A 14,390-nucleotide genomic window follows, 5' to 3' on the forward strand; every position below is an offset into this window, starting at 1 on the left:
TTTTAAAGGATTGTCAGGATTTCTGTTTGCAATCCACTCCCCCCCTTTTGCTTTCTTGACTCGCGTCCAATGTATCCAAGGTTTAACTCCAGCTACTTTTACAGCTGTAGGGGTGGAAAGTATAACAGTATTTGGTCCTTTCCATCTGGGAGTTAAAGGGTCATTTTTCCAATCTTTGACCCACACTTCGTCTCCCGGCTGGAAAGGATGGATTTCAGTAATAGGAATTGGGGGTCTATTTTCCAAAATATACCGACGCTGGGCTTGAAGAACTTTGCCCAGTGCCTGAACCTCTTGGGTTAAACTAACATTAGCCAATTCTTGCAGGTCTCCCTTTAATCCTACCAAAATTTGGGGAGGCCTGCCATACATTAATTCAAAGGGAGACAGACCAGTAGTTTTGTGTGGAGTGCATCGAATTCTGAACAGAGCTAAGGGCAGCATCTCTATCCATTTTCGCTGAGTTTCCTGACACAGCTTGGCTAAGTGGGTCTTGAGGGTCCGATTCATCCTTTCCACTTGTCCAGAACTTTGCGGACGGTACGCACAATGAAGCTTCCACTGAATGCCTAATAAATGGTTAACTCCTTGCAACACCTGGTCAACAAATGCAGGGCCATTATCGGATCCAATAAATAGGGGTAATCCGTGTCTCGGAATTAGGTCTTTCATTAAGACTTTTATAACTTCACGTGCTTTCTCAGTTCGGGTAGGATAGGCTTCTACCCATCCTGTGTAAGTGCACACAAAAACTAGTAGATAACGATAATGGCCTACCCTAGGCATTTCAGTAAAGTCAACAACTAGGGCCTCAAAAGGAAGAGTGCCAAGTTGCTGAATGCCAGGAGGGGGTTTCTTCCCTTGTCTGGGGTTATTTCTGGAGCATTCTACACATCGCATAGATGCTAAATTGGCATAACTGTGTAGTCCATTGATGTAGACTTGCTTTTGTAGTAGTGCTGCCAGAGCACTTTTTCCCAGATGGGTAGCTTTGTGTGCAGTCTGGACAATGCTCCAAGCTAGCCGTTGTGGCACATAGATTCGTCCATCTGGCAGTTCCCACCACTTCTGGGCTATTTTCTTAGCTTGCAGGGTCTCAACAGCCATTTGATCTTCTTCTGGAGTGTAGGTTGGATACACATCTGTCAAGTTAACTTGGAACAACGGGGCTTCCGAGATGGTCATCTCAATTTTTTCTCTATTGTGCTCTTTTCTGAGGGCAACTTGCTTGGCTACGTGATCTGCCCATCGATTGCCTTCTGCCACCTCACTTGTTCCCTTTTGATGCCCTCGGCAATGTATTACTGCCACATGTTTGGGGTGCCATACGACGTCTAATAGAGCCGATATTTCTGTTATATTTTTGATACCTTGTCCGGTGGAGTTTATTAATCCTTTCTCACGGTACAATGCTCCATGGGCATGGAGGGTGGTGAAAGCATACTTAGAGTCCGTATAAATATTGACCGTGAGTCCAGCAGCTAACGTCAGGGCTCGAATTAGGGCAATTAATTCTGCCTTTTGGGCTGAAGTTCCCACAGACAGAGGATTGGCCTCGATAACCTTGTCTTTAGTTACTACTGCATAGCCGGCGTATCTTTTCCCATCTCGGACAAAACTGCTTCCATCAGTAAAGTAGGTGACGTCTGGGTGAGGCCAGGGGCTATCACGCAAGTCTGGACGACTGGAATAAACTTCATCCATAGTTTTGATGCAATCATGTTCAGGCTGACCTCCTGGTTCTATTGGCAGCAACGTGGCTGGATTTAAGTTGGATGACACCTCTAACTTGATACGTGGATTTTCACAGAGCAGAGCTTGGTACTTGGTCATGCGCTCGTTGGTGAACCAGTAATTTCCTTTATACTCCATTAGCGTGAGTACTGCATGTGGAACCCGGACGGTTAGTTCTTGTCCCATTGACAACTTATCTGCCTCTTTAACCAGGAGGGCGGTTGCGGCAATGGCTCTCAGGCAAGCTGGCCAGCCTTTGGCAACTACATCCAACTGCTTGGATAAATATGCAACAGGTCTCTGCCATGATCCAAGTTGCTGTGTCAGCACCCCTACAGCTACATTATCTCGTTCATGGACATACAACAGGAAAGGCTTAGCCACATCAGGAAGTCCTAGAGCAGGCGCTTGGAGTAATGCTTTCTTAATATCTATGAAAGCTTGTTTTTGTGGCTCTCCCCACTGAAACGGATCTGCCTCTGAACCTTTGGTAGCTTCATAAAGAGGCTTACTCATTACAGCAAAGTTGGGAATCCAGATTCTACAAAACCCTGCAGCCCCAAGGAACTCCCGCACCTGCTTCCTAGTAGTGGGCTCTGGCAGGGCACACACAGTCTCTTTCCGTTCAGGACCCAATTCTCGCTGATGTTGAGATACTATGAACCCTAGATATCGTACCTGGGTTTTACAAAGTTGTGCCTTTTTCCGGGATACTTTATATCCTCGTTCCCACAGAAGTTGCAACAGTTCTTGGGTGCTTTGCCAGCATTCGAGTCTTGATGATGCTGCTAAGAGCAAATCATCAACGTACTGCAATAGAACTCTTTTCCCGGGTTCGGAATGAAAATTTTGGAGGTCTTGACTTAGGGCCGTCCCAAATAATGTGGGGGAGTTTTTGAAACCTTGGGGAAGACGGCCCCAGGTCAGTTGGGTCTTCCTCCCAGTCATGTGATCTTCCCATTGAAAGGCGAAAATAGCTTGGCTCTTAGGTGCCAGTCGGATACAAAAAAAAGCATCTTTTAAGTCTAAGGTAGTAAAATGAGTTGCTTCAGATGGAATCAATCCCAACAAGACATAAGGGTTCGGGACCACCGGATGTATCGTCACAGTTGCTTGGTTGACCAGTCTGAGATCTTGTACTGGACGGTAATCTTCTATGCTGCCAGGTTTCTTGACTGGCAGAAGGGGGGTATTCCATGGAGACTGACATTCTCGAAGGATACCATATTGTAACAGACGGTCTAGGTGCTTCTGAATTCCTAGCACCGCTCGGCGCGGCAGTGGATACTGACGTACGTGCACTGGTATTGCTCCTGGTTTTAATTCAACTACAACAGGGGGCACACATCTTGCCATTCCTGGTGGATTATCTTCAGCCCACACTCCAGGCACATGGAAAGCCTGCCATGGCTCTTCATCAAGTACTGGCATGGTCCAATGTAGCCTCCACTCTTCTTCCTGTGGATATGTGAGTGACAGGAGCTGACCTTCTTGGGGCCTGCGGAAGGCGACAGCCGTTGTTCCATCTTCTTCAAAGGATATTTGGGCCCTCAGCTTTGACAATAAATCACGTCCCAACAATGGCATAGGGCATTCAGGTAAATATAAAAACTGATGTTCTACTATGTGGCTTCCAAGCCGACAAGTCCGTTGCTGCAACAAATGCTTTTCTTCTACTGCACCAGTTGCCCCAATCACCCGCACTTTTTGATGGGTGAGGGGAGCAACGGGGTAGGTCACCACTGATGACGCTGCTCCAGTGTCAATCATAAAATCAATATTTTGGCCCCCCACAGTGGCAGTGACCATGGGCTCCCCGGGGCCAAGATTAAAGGGGCCCGGTCTGTCCTATTCAAGACTTTCAGTTGCAGCCATTCCCGTAAAGGGATTCACTTCGTAATTCCCAGTTGATTCTCTTTGCATTTGCCAGTTATTTGGTTGCCAGCATGGCGGCTGTCCCCTCCCTCGTCCGTGGTGGCCCCCTCGATTTTCCGCCTGATACATCGGATTGGTTCCATTTGGACACTCACGCCACCAATGCCCATCTTGTCCACATTGGGCACACTGATTCCTTCTCAAAAATTCTCTTCTTCCTGCTCTCCCCTTCCCTCGTCCACGTCCTCTTTGCTCTCCGCCCAGTCCTCCATCTTGTGGACCTACTAGTGCTGCAGCAAGCAGTTCCGCCTTTTTCACCATTCTCTTCTCCTTTTCTTTCTTTTCTTCTTGGTCCCTGTTTACATACACCTTCTGAGCAACTTCTAATAATTCCGTTAAATTTTTCCCAGCAAAACCATTTAACTTTTGTAGCTTTCTTCGAATATCTTTATAACTCTGAGTTACAAAAGCCATATTAATCACTTTCATATTTTCTTGGGCTTCTGGGTCGAGAGGGGTGTACTGGCGATACGCATCCAGGAGACGTTCTAAATATTCTCCAGGGGCTTCGGTTGCTCCTTGCAACACTTCAGAGACTTTTGTCATATTAATAGACTTTTTCATTCCTGCTCTCATTGCTTGCAATAGCAAGGTTTGGTACTGTGTGATGCGTTCTAACCCTGCCGGTAGGTTGGGATCCCAATGGGGATTTTCTAAGGGCACTCTCTCTCTCATCCATCCTTGGGGATTTACATAATTTTCTGGGGCTCTTTCTAAGGCGATTTGCTCCATTTGCTGATGGATTCGTCGCCTTTCCTCAGTGGTAAATAACGTCAAAAGCAACTGTTGGCAATCTTGCCAGTTAGGCATATGCGAGGCCATAATGCTGGAGCATAGTTCCACTAGCTCATTAGGCTTTGTGGTATATGAAGCATAATGGGTCTTCCAGTTTAACAAGTCTGAAGTTGTAAAGGGTGCATAAGTGTAGGCTTGGATGGGGATATAATGCTCTGCCGCCTCGGGATCTGGGTTGTGCACCATCTGAGTTATCTGCCTCAGAGGAAGCAGAGGCTGGGCTTCACTCCCTGACTGCTGAGCCGTAGATGGGCTCAACCCCTCTTCTTCTTGTGAGCACATCTCTGTAAGGGCCGTTGCTGATTTTACTACTTCTTCTACCCAACTTCTCAATTCTGCAACCTCTTTTATTAATGCTGACTGAGGTGTAAGAGGGGACTCTCCCGATCCTGCAGAGATGGAAGCCTCAGCAGGCAATATCTGAGAGTTGAGGACTGTAGCTGAAATCGGCGAATTACTGCCCGTGGGGCTTGTAACTGATGGCGTCAACTCCAAGTCGAGGCGCGGGGCAGGGCCTCCGAAAGGGGAGGATGGCAGGGACTCAGGATTTCGACGAGGCGGTCTTACAGTAACATGGGCCCGGGGTGGAAGCGGGGCATAAGCGGGTGGAAATGCCGTTAGCTCTGCCAGATCTTCACCCGGGGCTTCTAACACTGGCTGTAATTTTTTTGCTAATTTTTCTTTTCTGAGCACCAAAACTTTTGCTTGGGATTCAAGGCATTTCTTTAGCCACGGAGGAGAAACACGGACTATGGAATCCCATGAGTCTATGTAGGGAAATTGATCAGGGTGCCCAGGGTTCCCAACTATGATGGCATATACGCGACTGATTTTGCTGGGCTCCAAAGAGCCTCCAGTAGGCCATCCTACACCAAAAGATGGCCACTCTATTTCACATAAAGTTCGCAACCGTTGAGGATTCATGGGGGGGTCCCCATAATCTCCACTAAAACCTTTCTTAAAATTTGCTAACATACATCCCAAGGGGGTGCAAGGTTTGCTTCCCCCGCCACCCATAGCCTCCCTCCTAAATTGAAGACAGACACAATGAGGGAATGGGATTGGTCAGTGAGTAAGGGGTCTCACTGGCCGACACAAGAGGATTTTACACACCACGCACTTTGCTACTGGCCTGGGCACCCGGACGGTCAACGGTATGCTTCAGAAACCGCAGTAGCCACTCACACAATCATCATTCTCTCCACTGCTTCCATATGTCCCTGCCACCCACTTTTCCCACTTTTTTACCAGAGCGGAAAACGGCTTCCCCAGCTTCCTCAGCTTCCTACTGAGTACTGGCGTGCTAGGTACTGGCGCCCACTCGGGGGTGTGATCAGGCCCCCCTTCTACCCGCAAGGAGTAGGTTCTTTTGTATACGTATACCACCAACACTGACCTTTTTCATAAGGCGGGGCCCTCTTTTTTTCTGCCCAGTGGCCTTTCTCCCTAAAGGCGGGGCCCTCTTTTTCCCATATACTTGCCTTTTTCCTGAAGGCTTCCAATGTGGAATTCACAGGCAGGGCTCAAATTCCTTCCACCGCTTCCCAAGGTTCTCTTGCCGCTCGCTACCGTTCGGGCGGTCCCAGCTCAGGCTGTCTCCCGTTCATCCAACAAAAAGGTCGGTGGCGCCAAGAAAGGGAGGCATGCGCCGAGCCCGTCTCCCCGGTGCGGCGATCAAGAGCAGGCAACTGCCACCTGTCTGGCTCAGAGCCTGCCACATCCGAGTCACGGCACCATTTATGTAGCAGAAATCAGAGTCAGAGAGACCACGGAGTGAAGGAAAAAGAGATTCTTCTTTATTTAACGCGCGGGCTTAAGGCTGGAATCGTTTCCAAAGAGCCAGAAGCCCCGAATCACAGTAATACATGACTTTTATAGATATGACAGCAAACAGTTTCCCCCTCCCCTTCTGTCACGGTTTCTAACTGCGAGGTCTATGAAAATGGGTAATAGGGCATGATTTGCAAAGAATGAGACCTTGATATGTATCCAAGCAATATGCAAGCCAAGCAGAGGACTGGAACATGATATGCCAGTGTCAGAGAGACCCAGTCCTGTCAATAATTCGGGGAATTTCCACATTGCTGCTTCTGCTATCTTATGCCAGCTCAGCAAGGACATTTCTGATTTTTTTTACATGGCTGCTACAGTTGAGCCAAGTATCCCCCATCCTGTAACTGTGCATTTGGTTTCTTTTTCCTAGGTGGAGAACTTGGCATTTATCCCCATTAAATGTCATTCTGTTGTTTTCTGCCCAGCGCTCTAGTCTATCCAGATCACTTTGAATTTTGTTTCTGTCTTCCAAAGTATTAGCTATCCCGCCCAATTTTGTGTCATCTGCAAATCTGATCAGCATTCTCTGCACCTCCTCCTCCAAGTCCTTAATAAAAATGTTAAAGAGCACTGGGCCCAGCACTGAGCCCTGCGGTACCCCACTCGTTACCTCTCCCTAGTTTGAGAAGATCCCATTGTTAAGCACTCTTTGAGTCCCATTCTGTAGCCAACTGTGGATCCACCGGATCGTTGTTTCATCTAGCCCACTTTGACCTAGTTTGCTCATCAGGATATCATGGGGCACTTTGTTGAAAGCTTTCCTGAAGTCGAGGTATATTATGTCCACAGCATTCCCACAGTCCAGAAGGGAGATTACTTGATCAAAAAATGAGATCAGATTTGTCTGGCAGGACTTGTTTTTGACAAATCCATGTTGGCTTCAAGTAATCACTGCATTGTTTTCAAGGTGCTTACAGATGGATTGCTTTATCATCTGCTCCAGAATTTTCCCAGGGATTGACATCAGACTGACTGGTCTGTAGTTCCCAGGTTTCTCCTTTTTACCCTTTTTGAAGATAGGGACAACATTAGCCCTCTTCCAGTCACCTGGCACTTCACCCGTCCTCCATGATTTCTCAAAGATAATAGACAGTGGTTCTGAGAGTTCTTCTGCCAGTTCCTTTATTACTCTAGGATGCAGATCATCTGGCCCTGGAGATCTGAACTCATTCAAAGTAATTCGGTGTTCCTTGACCATATGCCTATCCATCTCAAGTTGCAATCCTGCCCCTTCAGCCTGTACTTCGCCTTTGCCAGGGGAGTCATAGACCCTCTTTTGGGAGGAGACTGAGCCAAAGTAGGAATTGAACACTTCTGCCTTTTCTTTGTCATCTGTTATCAATTTGCCATCCTTATTTAATAGTTGAACCACCATTTCTTTCCTCTGTCTTTTACTACGCACGTAGCTGAAGATAGCTTCTTTGTAGCTTTTAGCATCCCTCGCTGACATCAGCTTGTTCTCAGCTTTAGCCTTCCTGACGCCATACCTGCAATTCTGTGCTACCTGCCTGTACTCTTCTTTTGTTTCTTGGCCTTCCTTCCATTTCCTATATGTTTCCTTTTTTGTTTTCAGGTCATCTGTAAGCTTCTTGTGAAGCCACATTGGCTTCTTCTGTTGTCTTCCACCTTCTTGTTGGAATTGTTTGTAATTGTGTCTGGAGAATTTCCTTTTTTAAAAGCTCCCACCCATCTTGGACTCCTTTTCTTGTTAGAGTTGCTTGCCATGGGACCTTACTTATCATTATTCTGAATTTATTAAAATAAGCTTTCCTAAAATCCAGGGTACACATTTGGCTACACTCAGCTTTTGCTTCCTTTAGAACCAAGAACTCAAGTATAACATGGTCGCTTTCCCCCAGAGTTCTTGTAACTGCTACTTTATCCACTAAGTCATCTCTGTTGGTTAGGATGAAGTCAAGGATAGCTAATCCTCTAGTTCCTTCCTCTACTTTCTGTATGAGGAAGTTATCCACCACACAAGTCAGGAATTTCCTGGAGGGGCCATGTTTTGCAGAATTTGTCTCCCAACAAATATCGGGGAAATTGAAGTCCCCCATTACTACATCATGCTTGAAACATTGGCTATTTGCTTTTCAAAAGTTTCATCCTTGACTTCTCCTTGATTGAGTGGCCGGTAGTAGACTTCAACCACCATGTTCCTTTTATTCTTTCCTCCATTTATTTTAACCCAGATGCTCTCGATGGGGCTACCAAGCTCATCCTCCTGTATTTCTGTGCAGAGATATGTATTTTTAACATATAGTGCAACCCCACCTCCCTTTCTGTTCCTCCTGTTCTTTTTGAACAAGTTATATCCTTCAATTGCTGTATTCCAGTCATGAGAGTCATCCCACCAAGTCTCAGTTACACCTATCAAGTCATAATTTCCCTCCTGGATTAAGAGTTCAAGTTCATTCTGTTTGTTTCCCATGCTCTGGGCATTAGTATATAGACATCGAAGACCATGTGCTTCATGGTCTGGCTTTCTTCCTACATGTTTGTGAAGACTATTACTGGGTGCTATTACAGCTGTTCTCTCCATTGCGGTGCATGAGCCTTCGTCCATTGTTGCCCCCAACTTTACATCTCCCTTCCCCGTAGGATTCAGTTTAAAGCCCTCTTGATAAAGTTCTTCATGCTGTGGCCAAACACATTCTTCCCAGCCTTTGTGAAGCACAACCCCTCCCTTGCCAACCGTCTATCTTCCAGGAAGTGTAGCCCGTGGTCCCAGAATCCAAAATCTGTCATGCCAGCACCACCTTTGTAGCCAGTCATTCACTTGGAGTATTTTTCGTTCCCTTTCTATCCCTCTTCTAACTATGGATGAGAAAACTATCTGGGCCCCAAAGTTCTTGAGTTTCCTTCCCAAAGCTTCAAAGTCTGATGTGATTTCTTTGTAGCTCTGCTTGGCGGTACCATTTGTTCCCACATGGATAAAAAGAAAGGGATACCTGTCAGTGGGCTTTCTGAGTGCAGGCAACCCTTCAGTTACGTCTCTAATCCGTCCTCCTGGGAGACAGCATACCTGGCGAGTCCACGGGTCTTCGCGACATACTTGGGTTTTGATCCCATGCAGCAAGGAGCCTCCCATTACTACTACTCTTCTCTTCTTGTTGTTGTAGTCCTTGGTTTCATTGCCTCTGCTTGACTGACCTTCAGCCACTTGCTCACTTTGCTCACTCTCTTGCAGGTTCCCCTGTAATTCTTTCTCTGCAGGCCATCCTCCAGTCTCATCCTCAAGTACCTGGAAATGGTTCCATAGCTCCACTGCTTCCACTGGTGCAGCGTGGCTTCTAGTTCTTCTGCTCCTAACTGTCCCTTTTCCAAGGAGTATCCTCTACTGCATTTTTCCTCACCTCAGCATTTCCCACTTTTGCCTCAGCTTGTTGTTGCTCTTCAAGCTTCTTCACTTTGCTGCTGTAGTTCCACCGTTCTGTCCATGAACTCTTCGTGTTCTCTTATTCCCTGGAGAGTTGACACTTGCCACTGCAGTCCTCTTACTTTTTCTTCCAGCAATGCGATCAACTTGCACTTGTTGCACATGTAGGCCACGTTGTTCTCCGGCAAGAAAACAAACATTGCACACACCTTGCAGGTCACCACCACTGGAGAGTCTTGTCCTTCCATAGTCTCTTTTCCCTTTTTGTTTCTAGCTTTCTGATTGTTCTAGAGTACCTGGTACCTGGTCCTCTACTCGAGGTTAAAAACAAGGTCCCACTGGTATGGAAGTGTTTGTTACAAGATAAATAAATTTTAAAAAATAAAAAAAATGTTTTTTTTAAAAATGAAACAAATGTTAAGGGCCTCCCCCTTGACCTCCCCTGCCGAACTCCCCTGGCCAACTCCTGTTTGCTCCCCCTGTTTGCTCGCTCTGATCGCTCACTCTCTGGGAGCTTGAGAGCAAATGAGAGAGAAACAGAGAGCAAATCATTATTCCATCCCTCTGTGCCTCTTTGGAATGTTGAACAGGATACAAAAGGTACTAGAATGTCTGTATTTTAAAAACAGGAGAAAGGGGATGAGATGAACAACTCATGAGATGAGATACACTCTTCACTATTCATCTTCCTCCAGACTAGGGGTGTTCAACTTCTTTCAGACTGAGGGCCAAATTCCATTTTAGAGAAACTCTCAGTGGCTGCCTTCCACTTGTGGGTGGGGCCAAAGGCAAAAGGGGTGGGACCAAAATACAAAAATGCCAGCATAGTTTAGCTTAACACTCTTCCTGCCAGGAGCTAAGCTTTAGGAAAGACATTTCAACCTTTTAGAATGGGGAAAACTGCATAAAAGCCGGGAAACCTCCAAATGATCATGGGGTTGGGGGGAACCCCAGTGAGCCAGATTTTGGGGGCCCAGTGGGCTGGATTTGGCCCTGGGACTGAGGTTCTGCATCCTTGCTCTAGGCACAGATATCTAGGCATTTTGCCTTGTAATCCTAATAGCTACCTCATTACTGTTTTTTTAAGTGGGTCTGCAGTAGAAGCTGAGAAACATGCACCCTTTCAGGGCAGATTGCTATGTACACACAGGAGATATTGGCATGCTATGTACCGAAGGCAGATTGGCAAACTTCTGCCAGGGTGACTCCAGAAAAATTAATTTGAGGGAGCAAAAGGTTGGCAACCCCCTCTTTTTAAGGGGAGCGATCAAGTAATGCAATCTAGGACAACATACTGTGACTGAAGCTGGGGGAGCTGATGGTATAGCAGGAAATATTGGGGGGCATTCACCACCCCTTGATATCCCATAGAGTCATCGCTGACTTCTACACTAGTTTTAGTTAACTTCTCAAGCAATCCAGTCTCACCACTTAACCTGCCACCCTCCTCGGAGTAACTCTCCAGCAAAGACTAGTGGTTGACTACTATGGTAAAAGCATGTAATCTTAAAGGAGGAGTTACGTTCTATGCACCTACTGTTCTTGATGGGCACTAGCATCTCACTGCCAGCATGCATGTTTCTTTAGGATACTGTGCCCACACACACTCTTGGACACTGTCATGTTTAATTACATGCACTAACTGACACTCAGCATTCTGTGGCTGCTGAGCATGTGTGGGCCTCGTTGAGCTGGTTTTCGGGATGGGGGGATTATTGTTTTTTAATTGTAATTCTTCAAATCTCAGACTCCCTCCCACTTGTGTATCAAGGCCCCATTTTGGCTTCATTTCTGTTGGCACTCACCACCTGAGTTTGCAATGAGAGGGACTGATGGTTTCCCCAAGCACACACCTCTTATTTTCTCTCATATAAGTGAATGGCTGCCATTCACTTACACGGAAGAAACGAAGATGCTTCACTAGGTGACACTATTGTATTGAGGGTAATATTTGTCAGGTTTTCTACAGTGCAATATGTAATCTCACCCCGCACCCAGCCACAGCCGCCCAGGAATCCTTGCAATATACAGGTCTTACCTCAATGCAGAATCTGCCTGTCATAATGATGGACGTTTGGCTGGCATATATGTATACAACCTAGTTCCTAATGTTTCCTGGTGACCAAGAAACAGAACTCAAGATGGGACTATGCAAATAGGCACAAGCTTGATTAGCTGGAATATACTAGGGCCAAAAAGCAATTTAGTCCCCACTCAATAATGACTCCATGTGCACCCCTTTGCTTCTTGCTGTACATGTTTGCCATTCACTTCTTTGGGGAAGTGGTTGCCATTCATTTCTGTCGGGAAAGTAAATCACTGCAATTGGCTGTAACCCTGATGCCTAATGGCCTGGGCCTTGCTGAAGAGGATCTTACTGGGAGTTACCATGCATTTTATGCACAGAGATGTATTGTACCATTCAGGGGTTCCTTGCAATATACAACCCCCCCCCCCTCCATAGACAACCATCCATCACAGTGATAGCTATTTAGCTAGTAAAATTTAAACATCGCCTGTGATACAATGTAAAATACAGTCAGTGTTCCATAGACCAGTGTTCCCCAGCCCAGTGCCCTCCAGATGTGTTGGACTGCAAGTCGAACACATCTGGAGGACACTAGGTTGGGGAAGGCTGCCATAGACCCTATCACATACGCACACACAGACGTGCATACACACACACACCATATGGAACAGCTGAATGCATCCCACTCAACTTGCTGGTAAAGGGAAACTTCAGAGAATGTGTCTTGCTCCACCCAGATGAGAATGCCCCAATTTTGCAATCATGCAGCTTATATTAGCAGGTCTGAATAATCAGTCATGATGACAGCACAACAATCCAGTTAGTTTCAGTTGACTAATGCCAGCATCATGCAATTCAAACCCTTGTCTTAGGAGTGATATTGGGGCGGGGCAGGAGTTGTAATACAATCCCTTGTGTTCTCTGTAGACCCACAAAACTAGTCAATGTCAATAAGGAGATGGTAGATTTATTTGAGGGACAATAAAGCTCCATTTTGGCCTGATGCACCACCAAGTATCACAGGAGTAAACATCACAGCCCTAAATTGCCACAGGCCCTCATTAGCAAAGTATAGTCATAAAATGACACATATTTAGTGTGTTTGTGTATGGAATCAAAGATAGGATATCTGCTTCTTCTCTGCTGCAGTTTAGCATATCATCCCAAAGCTGGTGTGCAAAGGGGCAATGGATTTCCTACAGCTAAACAGTCTTTCTGTCCTATATGTGGTTTTGCTTGCTTGCCATTTGCCTATTCCCTGAATCTAGACCCAGCACTGCCCTCCTCAACCAACATTGTGGAGAATGCAAAATTGGGGCTAGGCTGTCAACACAGCTGATGCTGTTGGAAGTTGCAGTGGTAATGCAAAAAAAAAACCTTAGGGAAAATGAAAGAAGCTGTGCTACAATCCCTGCCAATGGTGAGCCCTACCTGTGAAACTGTTGGATAATTTCTCCTCCCCCTGTAGAAATTCGGTGAATTTCTCCACAAATAGGGTGGAGAATTGTGAGAGGACATTTGTGCACAGCTCTAGTTTAAATACAAATGTCTTCAGCAGGCACCGAAAACAAAACAGCATCACTGCGTGCCTGACATCAACAGGCACAGAGAGAAAGCCAGTACACTGAAGGCTGTACTCTGAGTAGACTCCAAACAGACTGCAGTTCAATATGGAACCATCAGGACCACCTTATCTGATGACCTCAGTGACCAGGCAGGCTGTTAGGAAGAAGGCATTTTATCAAATATACTGGTTCCAAGTTGTCTAGGGCTTTATACACCACTGACAAAGCCTTAAACCTGGGCCAGTAGCAAATAGGCAGTCAGTGTAGTTTCCTCAGCAGAGGTGTTACATGGTGAAAAAGGGCAGCTCCTGACAACCGCCAAGCTGCTGGATTCTGCACTAGCTGCAGCTTCTGGACCAAGCTGAAGGGCAGCCCCACGGAGGGCAAATTGCAGTAATCTAGACTTCTACCTTACTAGTACTTGTACCACTGTGGCCAAGCTATGTTGGAGGAATGTCCTGTATAAAGTAAATTTCATGTCCTAAGTTTAATTGTTAGGTGTAAAAATGTCCAATTTTCACAAGGCTGAGGTTGGTTACTAGTTTCCAGTTCTTTATTCACCTGAAGTTTGAGCTCAGTCTGTAAACTTAATAAGGAACAGAAGTGTATATGCCCCTGCATGCCAAAATAAGCAGTGGCCTACCCCATTTCATATATCTCCCAAACTGGGGGGCTGCCATCTGTGTGACTCACATGTCTCTCCAATCAAGACTACTGATGTTGTGCAACAAGGTTTAATGCCAGATGACCCCAGATGGACATTGCAAATAGGGAACTCGGGGACTGCAACCCAAACTCAGATTTGGCCAGCCCAAATCATACATTGGAACTTCCAGGGGAGCGTCCTCTATGAGATGGAATAACATTGTGTCTGGCCTAATGCTTCATTAAGGCAGAAGACATTATCAAGGGCGATGCCGGTGCCAATAAGAGCAAAATATGTATAAGTGAATTAGGAACTGGTCAGCCCTTTCCTCTTTGCCTTTCAATGCAACTTGGCGGAGAAAACGGGAACAAACAAGAACAAAAAAATCAGAAGGAGAACTCCACACCTCATCTATAGCACTTATAAAGTAATACATTGGCAACTATCACAAGAAATATATACTATAAAACACAC

The 14,390-nt window shown here is 46.1% G+C and overlaps 1 protein-coding gene across 1 annotated transcript; it reads right to left on the minus strand.

Moving 5' to 3' along the window:
* Positions 1 to 527: 527 nt before the first annotated feature.
* Positions 528 to 4,909, minus strand: LOC146350114 (uncharacterized). The gene has a single exon (XM_084844273.1). It carries the CDS (start codon positions 4,744 to 4,746, stop codon positions 3,583 to 3,585), a length of 1,164 nt encoding a protein of 387 aa, XP_084700399.1. The 5' UTR covers positions 4,747 to 4,909; the 3' UTR covers positions 528 to 3,582.
* Positions 4,910 to 14,390: the final 9,481 nt, after the last annotated feature.

The sequence above is a fragment of the Heloderma suspectum genome, chromosome 3, assembly GCF_057233095.1.
Source record: "Heloderma suspectum isolate Gila_16-S chromosome 3, 16-S_ref, whole genome shotgun sequence".
Classification (NCBI taxonomy): domain Eukaryota; kingdom Metazoa; phylum Chordata; class Lepidosauria; order Squamata; family Helodermatidae; genus Heloderma; species Heloderma suspectum.

What these genes read in the sequence shown, in the direction of transcription:
- LOC146350114 (XM_084844273.1), bottom strand. Translation starts at nt 4,746, where the DNA reads ATGTGCTCACAAGAAGAAGAGGGGTTGAGCCCATCTACGGCTCAGCAG.